The following is a 14,412-nucleotide window of genomic DNA, read 5'->3' on the forward strand; positions in this document are numbered from 1 at the left end:
GCGCTCCTCAAGGACTGACAGTTGAACGCAAACTGTCCCCACAGAAAAGTGAAAGAGATGAAGTCCACCGCCCTAACCAATCCTCTAGCCAAGGAGAGGGGACAGGTGAACAACTGATCAGCCCAGGGACTGGCACCTTGGCTCTCCGTAATGTCTGCATCCATAAAAGCATTGAAGAGAGCCTCCGTCACGGTGCCTGCACCTCCATCACCAGCCCCGCCAGTGTATCCGACAGCAGTGGCAATGTCTCTGATACACACCTCTGGCACCTCCGTCTGTGGTTCTCCCAGTGACGGAGGCTCTGTCTGGGCTGAGGATTTGGGCCCAAAGCCTTTCAGTTCTCCAGCAGTAACACCTCTGACTCCCAGTCATTGAAGAGAACAGCCTGAACATTCCAGACAATTACCACCAAATCACTTCATGTGCTCCATTATGTGAAAAATAACTCTCATCCAAGCCCCCCCTTTCCTTCATGTCTATCATCAGAGTACACATACACCCTCAGTGGCGGGCAGTTATATGCCAATGACTCCTGGCCCAGGGCCACATGATGCAGATTATATCCCTTCAGAAGTCAATGTGACTCCCACTCCTCCTCAAACACCTAGCGCCACCAACGTTCTCCTCAGACCAGGTGGGGCCCCAGGGCCACATGATGATACTTCCACATAGCTGTTCACCAGCAAAGGAGAGCCTTAGTGATGTCGATCATTCACTGTGATGAATACATGGACATGTCTCTTTGGAGCCCAATACACATGGCTCACCTGAGGCTGTTAAGTCCTGCACCTCTTATTCCTCTCTACCAAGCTCCAACCAGATGGAAGATGGTACTAAAACAGAATATCAACCCTGAGGCTGAATTATCATATATATTTAAATATCTTTATTGTCAGGCATATTTACATATGGGGGGGGGGGGGGGTATTCCACACCAATACCTTGGGAGACCCCTTATTCTAACCATTGAATAACATACATATATTTAAGAGAGAGGCACTTTTCTTAAGTTATTTGTTGAATGTTTGTATTTTAACCCTGGGAAAAAAAATGTGTCTGCATATTTGCTGTCTCCTGGCGTCAGGAGGTAGTGTGTAATGAGGAGATATCACCCTCACCCCTGTCTTCACCTACTGTAGGACCCTGGCTTTGTTTCCTAGTTACAACATCAAAATGAGACAGTGCCAGCTTGTATTTACGGTGTACATCACGTTTCTGCCTTCATTTGCTCACTTTGTATTGAGTTATTGTCCAGAATATTTTCTTATCTTTTTTTTGCAAAGTGGTAAGCAGTTAATGCTTGGTGTTGTTCTGAGGCACTTCTACAGCACAGTATGGAAGGTGGTGGCCAAGGGAATCAACCCAATCGCCATCATCCGCTGGACTGGGCGGAGGGGAGGGGGAGATGGTCACACGTTAAGGATCTCAAACTCCTCTTCAGACTCAAACAGCTTGTCGGACGATTCGATGAACTCTGTTCAAAAAGAGAACACGACAGTAATCCGTTTGACACGGCACATTCAATTTAGTTTGTAGGTTGCAGTTGAGATTAAACACCACATAGAAGTTTCAATACGGTTCAAGTAATAAGGAGCATTCATGCACCTATAAATAAATACACTTCCTGTATACTGTAATCTCAAAACAATATAGAGAAATAAGAGTGGAAGCTGGATACCCGTATCCCTATAATTATTTGCAGCCAGAATTTGTTATTGGTGTAATATTATGGGTCTGTCTGGTGACATAGCTCATACCTGCCCCTGTGGTCTGAACCTCTGGTTTGGTGGGAGGAACGAAGGGGGGCCAGTGGGGCGGGTGATTCTCCACCAGCTCAAACATCCGCAGGTTCCTCTTCATCTGGATCTCCTTAAAAAAGGACAAGAACACGGGTCTCAATCACAAGAGAATAACCTCCATCTGCATTGACGTGTGACTTGAGTGGATGACTCTTACCTGCTGGACCAGGTTACACCAACTGTCAAAGTCATCCTCACTCTTACAAAAAAATCCCTTGGAAAAGAAAAAAAAGAATTGAATTTTGATTTGATTTGGCAAAATCATCACCACTGTACACAAAATTCACATTGGAGCAACACTTTAGAACATGCCACTTAAAAAAAGAATCATTTTAACTATGCAAACGAGGCCCGTGAGACAGGAGGCCGGGTAGCAGAGCAGGTTGTGGTGGTCGGTGTGTGGGTTCAGCTCTCACCAGGGCCACAGAGGGGTCCAGGTTGGTGATCTTCATGCGGCGTGGACTCCTCAGACAGTGGTAGCTCTGGTCGTCCACTCCGCTGCCAGCCTCTGACTCTACGGCTGACTGGGTGGTGTGGGGGTCCAGGTAGATCAGCTCCTCTCCTGAAGGACACATACAGGCCTGGCTGAACACAGTGGCTTGACAACTCACAGGTTTGGCTTATTTTTTATTTTTTTTGCTTCCTTTTTGGGAACCTTCACTTACGGCTTCCTCTTAGACTCACCTACAAATCCGATGAAGTAATAGGCCAGATTGGGCTTTCCTCCCAGCACACCACAGGATTGTGGTATTTTAAAACACTCCTAAATGGGAGAACACAGAGTGAGACCAGTATAACTATTTAAAAGGCAACAGTAACTACAGGAATATTCTAGTTTAGTATCAATTGAATAAGAACAGAATAATTAATTGTACCTTGAGGGCCTGGATGTAGACAGGGTTGATGTGGTTGATTCCCAAACGGAGAGGTATGACCAGCAGCAGGGGCCTCCAGTCAGAACGAGACTGGGATTGAGAATGCGGACACATCGTGGCTCTGTTCCCGTGCGTGTGCAAACAGGCTTGCTCTGGTGTTTCTCCAGAGGTGAAGGGTTCCCCCCAGCCACAGGGTCTGGGCCGCAATCTGCTCCCTCTGCTTGCCTGGCGACACTGCTTCTCTGGAGAGGACATGGAAAGAAAACACTTGTGTCCTTTTGGCATCCTATACAGAACTCTCAGATGGTAAGAGTTCAACAAGTGAGGGGAAGAAAAACGTACTGATGTCCTCGATCACCACCGTGTTGTCCATTGACACATACACAGCAAGAGAATTCCAGTCATCAAATAGTGCAAGTTTCCTGAGGAGAGATAACCGGTTTCTTATTCGTGGCCCAAACTTATTTGAACTTGAAGTCTTGAAGTCACTGAGTCCACTGATTACTGATCTTTTCAATGTTCCGTAATCAATATTCAGAAATGAATTGATCAGTCGTAAAACATGCTCATAAAATACTTACTTGAGTACTTGCGCAACTGTGTTTGGGCCATACCACTCTCCCACAGACTTCCCTTCACCGACTCCCATCTGAGCTGCAAGCAGGTAAAAGGCAAACGAAGTTCACTGCAAAGGTCTAAGTCATGGCTCCTTTCTAGCCTGTCTAACCTGTCGCCTATTCATCAGGCTATTTTATATTCTTTCTTCAAGTTACACCTTTTTACTTTGAGGACCTGTCCTCTAGAAAATTATAGGAATGTGAGAGAATTTTTGTTTTGTTTTTGATCTGCTGATTCATGGTAGGTGTGTTCAGGGCAGGGTTAGCTTATGACTCTGTCTTACCCATTTGGTGTACGGAGTAACAGCTGTCTTTCCTATCCAGGAAACAGTGGAGGATACGATGGTACTCCTCTGGCTGTCCTCCCTCTGCCCTCCAACGCCAGGCTACAACAGGAAGACAGGCCACAATCACTGTGCCATTCTGACATAGCCATGCTACAGATGCTATGGTCAGCGAATACAGGACTAGTAAAGGCCCAGTGCACTACTTTTGTGAAAAAAACTATTTTTCACAAAAACAAAAAATATATATATTCTGATTTTTAAGGGGGTGCTACAGCACCCTCATCACCCCTAATTCCCACAGCTATGCATTCTGATACCCTTTCTCACTGTTGAATTGATTACATAGTACTATACATATTTGGGATCCTCAAAATCTCTCCCCCAGATGAATAATTCACACATAAAACACCCCTTTGCTGATACAGTTCCATAGATCTCCACCCCATACAGCTATGTGCACGACTCCTGAGACATCCTCCTCACCTCGTCCCAGCTGTGAGCATACCAGGGCCTGTGCAAGAATCATCTGCCCACACCGTAGCATGCATCCCCAGCCTGTATCTGAAGAGGGGCCTGTTCCGCCTACAGACCAAGCAAAGATAGACACTTAACCGTTAAAGCAACTAGCCATCAATTGGATGTCACAATAACACCTGACCGTTTCACTCACCTATGGGAGAGAATTTTTTCCTGTAGGTGAACCATAGCCGCGAGTGAACGTCTGATAGGAGTTCTGTCTTTTCTGTGACCACACAACAAGAAGCACCGTCAAGCCCTTTATTCTGCTTCTTTTTCCACGTATAAAATCACAATCTGACTGCTGGAAGATGCCGGCCTACCTGTTTTAACACTGTAACACTCTCCTAAAACCCACACAGGTTCATCGGTGTCAGGCAAGTCTTCAAGGAATTCAGAAAACACATTGATCTGGTTTTCATACTTGGCTAATACTGAAACGAGACGTGGAAAATGGGAGACATAAAAGAAGACGTGTCAATAAACATATATGATGTGATACACCAGTTCATAGAGTTTATATACAAGACGTTTGGGGAATATGGGTTGTTATTTAGCTGCAATTTGATATAATAATTTAGGTTTGCTGGAATTATTAGACATGCAGGTTGGTTTGTTGTTCCCAACACTATTTGTAGATGTCTGATAACACACGGTGTAGGCTGTACACCAGATCTCAAAAACCCTTCTCCGTATGAAGCATTTGCCACCATTGCATTTGCCCAGATTTGGCTCTGTGTAAACTACAAATCCATGCTGCGTTTTAACGTTTAGAAACGTCAATAATCATCGCTTTTCAAAACGTTTTTCAAAAACATATGCTCACACGGCCCTTCCATCTTTCATGTCAGCGAGAAAGAATCTTTCGGTGTTGTACAGACCCCATATACTGACAAACACTACATTGCATCCCCCAGTTAGAGACAATAACACTTGGTCTGAAAATATGGTCGGAGGTGCCGTATGGATGGTGTGACCGCAATCGCGGAGCCTCTGGGGTCATACAGAGGCTGTGCGCCTCTCAAAGTGCTCTGTGAAGTGCAAGAAGTGCAGTATTATCATAAGGAGACTTACAAGGAGACTTACATAATACTGCAAGAAGTGCAGTATTATCATAAGGAGACTTACAAGGAGACTTACATAATACTGCAAGAAGTGCAGTATTATCATAAGGAGACTTACACTTGGAATATGGAGGAGGAATGGGGGGGTATCGGAGGTGGTAGGTGTGGTGCCCGGGCTAGCACCGAGGGTCAGGATAAAGATGAGTCTGTGACAGTAGGAGTGAAGTTTTTGGAGAAAGTGGACCCTAGCCTTTTGGCTCATCCACTTGACATTTCAGGGTGGGTCAATTACAGAGTTGGGTGCTGTGGAATCTGTGAGGGTAATTAGAAGTGGTATTGTGCTAATTATATGTGTTTCTGCCAGTCAGAGGGAGTAGGTGCTCCATGTTAAACTAATGAGGGCAAGAGATGTGAATTATTATGCTCTCAAGAAAAGGGTGCCATTGAAAGGAGTGATTACTGGGGTAGCAGTAAATGTGAAAGCTGACCAACTGAAGGGGAAGATTCCCAGTGTTTGTGATGCTTGTCGTGAGTGGCACCGAGAGGAGAATCAGAATACATTGTCTGTTCTTTTGAGTTTTGATGTCGAGTCTGCCCGACAAAGTGATGTTAGGATATATAAGTTATCCTGTACGAGCCTTTGACCCGAATACATTACATTGTTACAGGTGTCAAGCTTATGGGCATGTGGCAGCAGTGTGTTGGGGGAAGGTTCCTAGGTGTGAGAAGTGTGCAGAAGGGCATGAGACAAAGGAATGTGTACCATTGGGGAAAGTAGTGATATGTGTTAATTGTAGGGGTGCCCATGGGGCTGGGGATCAGAAATGTCCCTTGCGAGAGAGTTGAAGTTTCCAGGGTTAGAGTAGTGCAAAAGTTGTTATATGCTGAGGCAGTGAAGAAAGTAGAAGAAGATGGGTCAATGGGGAGGGATCCTGAGAGGAGTGGTGTGAGTAGTAGATCTGTACCAGTACAGAGGGATAAATAAACAAGTGATATGTTTCAGTAAGATTGGATTTTTGGAATTTATAGTAATGGTTATCAACTGTACTGAAGGGATGGAACGTAAGGCCCAGAAAATAGGTTGTGGTGGCAGCTGCAGTGAGGTATTTGGGTGTGCGAGACTTGACATCAGAAGAATTACAGGGTGTGTTAAGGGGTGGTGTCCCATCTTTTCAGGATGTTGGCCTGAAGTAGGACTACGGTATGTATTATTATGGTATTTCTTATACTTTTTTTTGTGAGTGTAGTGTTAGATGGTAGGGTATTTGTTGTAATTGTTTTTTGTTGAGAAAAAAAATACAATTAAGCAAAGCATAAAGGGAGGTTATACTCCAGTCTAATAGGTGGCGGTAATGCAACATGTGGACATTGGATGCCAAACGCCATTAAACCTCATCGAAGAAAATAGCTAATTAGCACAGTTGGCGGCCAAAGTCTTCTGTAAACTAGCGGTGAAGAAATGGCCGTGTGGGAACACTAACCCTATAAAAGGCATGTAGTAATGTACCTTTTTTATTTTTTCACTGATATGAAAGACACGTTCCTAAAACAGTACCGCAAGCCATGCGTGTTAATGTTTTGAGCAAGCGTCGGAGCTCTTATTAACAAAACTCCCCCTGCCAGAAGACACTATCGTCAATAGGGCTAAAGTAGCGTCTACGAGTGTAGCTGTACACTACCGACTACAGTACAATACTGTGTGTGACCAAATTACCATAGTATCCTAACGCTGAAAAAAAACTACATATCGTACTTCAGAGAAGTACATTTCCACTGACAATGCCTCGCTTTTCAAAATGTTATGAAAGCCGCCGGGTAGACAAGTGAGCGAAACAGGCCACCAAGGAAACAACAATGGCTAAAACTTTCACATCAGCCATAGCTTTTTACAGGGGCAAGTTAATAACGACCAAACATCTTTAGAAAACATGTTTTTGGTTCAATGGCAGGACGATCTGACAACACATGTAAGGGACTAAATGAAAGGCGCATAATACGTGAATAAGGTATTTGTTTTAGTGGCTATTACCTGCCTCCATCCTTCGGCTGTCATTGGCGTTAAAGGGCAGGATACACACATAGTGTAACCTATTGGATAATGTAGTTTAAATGCGTTTGTGATTCGTGACAACTAATAACATTTGAAAACATTATAAACTACATCTACCAAAATGACTTGTTCATAACGAATCAGCGTGAGAGTTTCCAGACTGCAAAACATTACTTGACAGTCTGGTTTTTGTAGTTTTTTCACCCAATTCAAAAAAATGGTTATGGACATACTTAGATATGCCTAATTCCGATATGAAAAATATTAATTTTCATTGTCTCAATTATTAAATGCGTGCCCGTTGCTTTAAAACATAATCCTATTTGATTTATGCGTGCGTTTAGGCTACAATGTATATATCAGTCAAAAAACGTTCATGCTTTGTGCCAGAATGTGGCAGTGTAAGAGAGGATCAAAATCGTAGTGTTTATGTATCACGGGTCAATTGTGACTGACTGATCTACAAATAATAATGAGTAGTTAGTTACGATGCAGTGTTCTTTGAAGATCAGTCAGTCGGCAGTTTTCTGCAATGTCGAACATGCTCCATTATCATTGTAGCAAGCTGCTTTGACAACATTAGCTACATTGTTGCCAGTGGCAGTAGCTTTACTGTACATGACGCCCCTAGTGGCCTATCTCTCTAGCTAGCGTGAACCGCAATAGCAAGCAGTTTGATAAAAAAAAAACATCCTTTTGATACGTAATTTTATTGTTAATCCAAATAAGGATATAAAATATAGTCATGAATCTTCGGGGATTCTTTCAAGACTTCAATCCCAGGTAACGTAAAGAGAAATCTAGCTGTTAAATTAACGTCTCGCGTTCGAGCTACCAGGAACTTAACTAACTTAACGTTAGCGAACTAGCGAGCTATCTGAACCGGTGAACCATAAGGACGTCTGACACAACTAACGAACTAGCTAACATTAGCAAACTAATTTAGCTATTATATTGGGGAAGGACAGCATTAGCCAAGTTAGCAAACATTGACGTTAGCTAGCCAGCCTTGTTTTACAGTCGCTATTATTAGCTAGGTAACGTTAATTGTTTTTATGCCAACTAGCTAGATAACAAACCAGCTGAATAGTCGGAATGGCTGACTCCACTGAGCTCAGTTTCCTTGTTCTGGAATTGCACGGGGGGCACATTTTTGTACCAGCCTGCGCTAACATAATCTGATGAGTAGTAAACTCAATTTATTGCTGAGTAGAGTCATGATTGATGAAATTGTTTTTTCCCCTCCCTTCTCAGTAAATTCCTCATCTATGCCTGTCTGTTGCTGTTTTCTGTTTTACTGTCCTTGCGTCTGGATGGCATCATCCATTGGAGCTATTGGGCTGTGTTTGCCCCCATTTGGCTATGGAAGCTAATGGTTATCATCGGTGCCTCAGTTGGCACAGGCGTCTGGTCCCATAACCCACAGTACAGGTGTGCTTTTAATCCCAAATGCTTTTATGTTTTGTTTTGTTTTCCTGTCAGTGTGGCTGTCATTAGCTATCAATATGACGCTGTCTGGTTGCCATACCTATCACTGCTGACTAGTATGCCTTATTTACTGTGCCTGTTATGCTGGCAATGCAGGGCTGAGGGTGAAACCTGTGTGGAGTTCAAGGCCATGCTGATAGCGGTTGGGATCCACCTACTCTTGCTCACCTTTGAGGTTCTGGTGTGTGACCGTGTGGCGAGGGGCACCCACTTCTGGCTGCTGGTCTTCATGCCCCTCTTCTTCGTCTCGCCTGTCTCTGTTGCAGCATGTGTGTGGGGCTTCCGCCATGATCGTTCTCTAGAGGTCAGTCTGACATTTTTTATCAGTTACAAGGATGTTATTTTTCTCAAATAGAATATTTAGGCTAGATCTAGGTGATTATAATAGATATATGTATCTATCTCCCTCATTTCCCCCCCTCACCCATTTTTTTCTGTTCTTCCTATCTCCTTGTATCAGTTGGAGATCTTGTGCTCGGTCAATATTCTCCAGTTTATCTTCATTGCCCTGCGACTGGATAAAATCATCAGTTGGCCATGGCTGGTAAGAGAACTACCTCCCTAATATTTAGGTCCGAAATATTATGGGAATTGAGTACAATATATAGCGAGTTGGAATGGAAATATGCGTAGACATTCTGTTGATTTTTGTCGTCCAGGTCGTCTGTGTGCCACTGTGGATCCTCATGTCCTTCCTGTGCCTTGTGGTGCTCTACTACATGGTGTGGTCAGTGCTCTTTCTGCGGTCTATGGACGTCATCGCAGAGCAACGGCGCACTCACATCACCATGGCGATCAGCTGGATGACAATCGTTGTACCCTTGCTCACTTTTGAGGTATGTTGTCATGACATCCCCCCCCAGTTATTAGTGTGTTCAGAGAGTTAAAGAAGTTGGGACATTGTTATTATTGTCTCTGTCATTGGCTCTTCAGATCCTGTTGGTCCATAAATTGGATGGCCACTACAGCTCCAGCTATGTGTCCGTTTTTGTACCTCTCTGGGTATCCCTGGTGACTCTGATGGCCACAACCTTTGGCCAGAAAGGAGGCAACCACTGTGAGTTATTCCTCAGACAGTGATAGCAGAATGAATTGGCATAAGTCATATTGAGGCAGTGTTATTTTTATTCATCTGAGAATCCAGTCAGTGTAACTCTTTAAATGTTGCTTCAAGCTATATTTGTTTTAACTGGGTTTTCTCTCTCTTTTCTAACAGGGTGGTTTGGCATCCGAAAAGATTTCTGCCAGTTTCTTCTTGAGCTCTTTCCCTTCCTGCGGGAGTATGGGAACGTTTCTTATGACCTGCACCACGAGGACCCTGAGGTGTGCGAGGAGATGCCTGCACACGACCCGCCAAAAATAGCCCCGATGTTCAGCAAAAAAAATGGTGTGGTGATCACACAGAGCCCAGGGAAGTACTTTGTGCCTCCTCCAAAACTGTGCATTGACATGCCTGACTAAATTAAAGCTTTGCAACAACTGCTCTAGAGCTTTGATGGACTTCACATGCACCAGACAGCTGGATAAGTATTTTTTACAACCACATATCTATTTTTTATGGAAATGGAATGTTCTAGAAGGTTAAGTAGACACTTACCCCAAACGGCGAATCACTCCCTCAATATTGTTGTGCAGTATGGGTGCCCTGAAACATGAACAAAGGCTCCAAAAACACCCAAATATGGCCTTTTAGAAACAGCATATATCATTGCGGATAAAGTTCGGGATGATGCGATTTCATGTGTACATATCTAAATACCTGCGTCACTATACTGAGAGCTTTACTGTTTCGAAAGTAACCTATTTTGGTGTTTTTGGAGCATTCATGTTTTTTCTGGGCCCAACGAGGATGAGGAAGTGATTTGCTGTTTGTGGTAAGTTTCTCAAAAACAAGTAAAATCACAAATAAAAATGTAGCTGGACCCTTCTATAACATGCCATTTACATCAGAAATAGAGATTTGATTGTAAAAAACAAACAACTTCTCCTTTAAAGAAGAGCCAGAAGAGCATAGCTTTCCATGTAAGTCACTCCTAGTGAGTGATGGGACCTGGTGGGACCGGAATTTGTACATGTTTTTTTCTGAAAACAAAAATCCATGGCAGAGTATGTGGAACAAAAGGCACTCTTATATCAACGTGCGTTTTTCCATTGTATTGGCAGTGGAAATAATTAGTTCCTTTTCATTGATTTTATGTGATATACTGTATAGTACTTTCTATTTTCCTTGTGATGTTCTGGCCACCAACAAAATATCTCCAAAGCGTTCATCCTCTTTTATAATTCAGATATCTTTCACCTTATTCCAGTTGAAGATACATTTTGTTGTATGTTTGTCAAATTACCCAAATCCTGATTTATTTTTTTTGTATCAAAGCTCAAATACTATATGTTAGGATGACAACACGATCATGCTTATTAGTCTAACCTTTTTAAACCTAAGATTAGCTTGCTACTTGGGTATATTTGCTTTTGTTTATTAAATTATTTAACTTCTCTATTGTGAGGAACATTTGTTGTAATATAATAGCGTGTGTATATATAGTATTATTCCCTAACACCCATTTTTGTATTTGGATGGTTTGGTTTTGATTTCATAGGGTATTTTCCTGAATTAAGACCCTGATCTATGTCCACTCAATTGTATTAAGGTTTACAACCTTGTTCCTCTAGTGGCCCTTTGCACTGAGTGTATAAAAACATTAGGAACACCTACTCTTTCCACAACATAGCTTTCACCTGGATAGTCTATGATCCCTTTTATTGATGTCACTTGTTAAATCCACTTTAAATCAGTGTAGATGAAGGGGACTGGTTAAAGAATGATTTTTAAGCCTTGAGACATGGATTGTTTGTGTGCCATTCAAAGGGTGAATGGGCAATACAAAATATTTAAGTGCCTTTGAACGGGGTATGTTAGTAGGTGCCAATATTAGGAAGGTGTTCCTAATGTTTGGTATAGTCAGTGTATATGGCAGTATGACAGTCATTGTAGTTGGCTTTTGCTGTTACAATAATGTCAGATTCAGGGTGCACAACTTAACCTTAAGGTTCCTAGTAGTGTATTCTAGTTTTCAATTAATCTTGAGTATTCTGGGTAAACAGCCTGTTTGCGTCTTCTACCTTGCCAGGTCTACATTGGGTAATGTAAGGGAGAAAACCCACAGTGCCGCTTCTCTATTATTATTATACCTGTGAAAAATTCTTTGTTTGTGAAATTGTGACTCCCCTTCATACAAAATGTTCTCCCCACCATCCCATTGAACTTCTAATCGATCCCCTCATGTTTTGTTCGTTTTGTCTATGTTCTGTGACCACTCTCAGCTGGCCTGAGAGATGAGCATTACTCATTTGAAAACATGTTTTTGACCGAGAACGGATCAATGTTATACTTTTCCCCTCTATTGTACCTTGTTTCTAACCTTTCACCATACACATTCTGTTGCAATATAGCTGTTTTTCTTTCTGCTAGCAAGCACTTCAGTACGTGTTAAATGATGATTAACATTTAAATCACTGTTAGTTATCTGGTCGTCATTTTGTTGACTTGTCAAATGCATGAACATTGATTTCAAATTGAAATAATACTTTTCCGTTTCCACATTGTGTTTACTTGATTTGCTGCAATTTACAGTGAATACAAATTATGTAATGAATGGTTTCCATGGACTTGTCAGTCGCTAGATGGCACTATGCGCCTATTTTTAACATTTTGGAACTCCCATTACCTTCTTATCAAGACGTGCTTGTTAACAGGACAAACAGGAAGTGCGTAAGGTTTGGGAGAGTAGTTGAAAAGAATTGTGGCTAATGTAAAAAATTACGTTTACGGTGCGTCGAGGAATTGCCGAGTAAATTGCCTTTGTTGTAACGAGGTGGTCTATATAAATACAAGTCAACCATTGCTCCTTTTATAATTACAGTCGGATACATGTAGCCAGCCAGATTTTACGCGTCACAGAGACTACAAAGGCGTTGATTGATTGCGTGATGATGTGTGCAACAGCTCTTTCTTCTTACTAGATCATTATTTTAGGATTGGTTTAGAGTGATAGAGTAGCATAGCACCTGGTTGCAACGTATTCACGACGTGGAGTGAGGATGACATTACAAGTGGGTTGCCTATCATTCAAGCAGCCGTATGCAGGATTAGTACTGGACGGTGTAAAAAGTATTGAGACACGTTGGCGCCCTCTGCTATCCACAATGGAAAACTGCACTCTAGCTATTCATATTGCGCAGAAGGACTGGGAGGCCGACCAGTGGAGAGACATCCTCACCCATACACTGGGAATGAGCCACATGCAAATAGAGGAACTTCTAGCATCCGGAGACAGATTTGGCCGTGGAGTCGTAGCAGGTAAAACAGATTTTTGCATGATTGAGCAAGTGGTGAGGACTAAAACGCAGCACATCCCATGTTTGTTTTAAACTCGATTTTCAATTGTAAAGTAGATGAATCTCCAACGCCCGTCATGTCTTGTTTTTAGGCTTGGTGGAAGTGGGGGAGACCTGGTGCTGCTCTGACAATGTGCCAGAGAAGGATCTGAGGGAGCTGGAGAAGGCAGCATTGCACACTGGGCTCACAGAGAAACACCTCACACAGCTGTCAAACCCACGCTGGCTCAAGGAACCCCTTTATGCCAGAGGTCACAAAGACATATGGACAGTAGATATCCCAGTGCAATTACTGCCATCTGCGTAGTTGTAATAAAATAATGTATACTCATTTTGTACTGACAGGATCATCTATCAAGTTAGGGAGGCAATATATTTGTAGACTACTCGCATTCGCTTTAAGGTGCAATAAATGACCAATGGACCAAAGTATTGTCAATGTTATTGTATATCCTGCATGTCTAAAATTCATATAGACACCATAACTTAGTTGCAATAGACATTTATTATGAATCTAGATCTGTTTGCAGGGAGAATGGGAGGTCTGAATCATTGGAGAACTGTGGGAGGTGAATCCCTGTGGCAGGGAGGAGGTAAAAGAGGGCAAGGGTGCCATGCCTGCCATCACTAATGGAAGACCGAAGGATATCCAGGTGGTGGTCATGTAGGTCTGGAGCTGGGCTAGACAAGCTGCTCGGGCATTCCTCTTTGAGAACTGGGTAGTCAACCAGTGCTTGGGCTGCTGTTGCTGTGTTCTTCAGCCTCCTGGACTGAAGTGCAAAGGGTCTGGTGCCAACGATATGGCTGAAGTGCTTGGGAGTGGAGCTCTGCAGTTCAGCCCAGTCCGAGTCCCATTGCCTGTATCTGCAACGCTTGGGCTATGCTGGTGACCAGCGCTGGTCTCATTGCTGTTACCTGATTTCTCCCTCCCAATGCCTTTGACCCACACACATCTCTTCATTCGTGACAGGAGATGTTTGAATGCTCGGCCGGAATTCGGGATTGGAGTGGTAGTGCAAAATAGAATAAAAAGTCGGTGTCAAGAAATCACACGTCCCATTTGGAGACGACCGTAACACAATTTGATATTCACGAAATGTGCCTTTGACGTCCATGCATGGTCTTCCCAAGCCACGAAGGTGCTCAGTGAAAGTCAACCTCGATACCAGGGAAAGCTCTTAAATCCATTAGGCGTTGAGTTGGCATAGAAAACTCGTCATGCTAGACGTTTCGCGGATTTTTGGATGGTTCAGTACTTTTCATTACCTCCCGTGTGAACAGCTCCTCGTCTATCAGTGCTTTGCATTCCCGTCTGGCC

The 14,412-nt window shown here is 43.0% G+C and overlaps 3 protein-coding genes across 3 annotated transcripts; 2 read left to right on the forward strand and 1 right to left on the reverse strand.

Annotated features, from left to right (window-relative positions):
• Positions 1–866: 866 nt before the first annotated feature.
• Positions 867–7,254, reverse strand: LOC139418680 (cysteine protease ATG4A-like). The gene is made up of 13 exons (XM_071168321.1): positions 7,188–7,254; positions 4,418–4,528; positions 4,249–4,320; positions 4,062–4,160; positions 3,576–3,677; positions 3,256–3,328; positions 3,017–3,096; positions 2,675–2,916; positions 2,484–2,562; positions 2,216–2,361; positions 1,957–2,013; positions 1,758–1,869; positions 867–1,474 (listed from the first exon to the last, which is right to left on the reverse strand). Exons 1-13 carry the CDS (start codon positions 7,195–7,197, stop codon positions 1,410–1,412), a joined length of 1,248 nt encoding a protein of 415 aa, XP_071024422.1. The 5' UTR covers positions 7,198–7,254; the 3' UTR covers positions 867–1,409.
• A 156-nt stretch (positions 7,255–7,410) lies between these two features.
• On the forward strand, positions 7,411–12,297 carry LOC139418681 (transmembrane protein 185-like). The gene is made up of 7 exons (XM_071168322.1): positions 7,411–7,991; positions 8,463–8,639; positions 8,793–9,000; positions 9,157–9,240; positions 9,356–9,532; positions 9,630–9,753; positions 9,913–12,297. Exons 1-7 carry the CDS (start codon positions 7,954–7,956, stop codon positions 10,155–10,157), a joined length of 1,053 nt encoding a protein of 350 aa, XP_071024423.1. The 5' UTR covers positions 7,411–7,953; the 3' UTR covers positions 10,158–12,297.
• A 265-nt stretch (positions 12,298–12,562) lies between these two features.
• Positions 12,563–13,523, forward strand: LOC139418683 (protein EOLA1-like). Its single transcript, XM_071168323.1, has 2 exons — positions 12,563–13,056; positions 13,187–13,523. The coding sequence occupies exons 1-2, from the start codon at positions 12,798–12,800 to the stop codon at positions 13,399–13,401; spliced, it is 474 nt and encodes a 157-aa protein (XP_071024424.1). The 5' UTR covers positions 12,563–12,797; the 3' UTR covers positions 13,402–13,523.
• Positions 13,524–14,412: the final 889 nt, after the last annotated feature.

Source organism: Oncorhynchus clarkii, chromosome 10, assembly GCF_045791955.1.
Source record: "Oncorhynchus clarkii lewisi isolate Uvic-CL-2024 chromosome 10, UVic_Ocla_1.0, whole genome shotgun sequence".
In the NCBI taxonomy this organism is placed as follows: domain Eukaryota; kingdom Metazoa; phylum Chordata; class Actinopteri; order Salmoniformes; family Salmonidae; genus Oncorhynchus; species Oncorhynchus clarkii.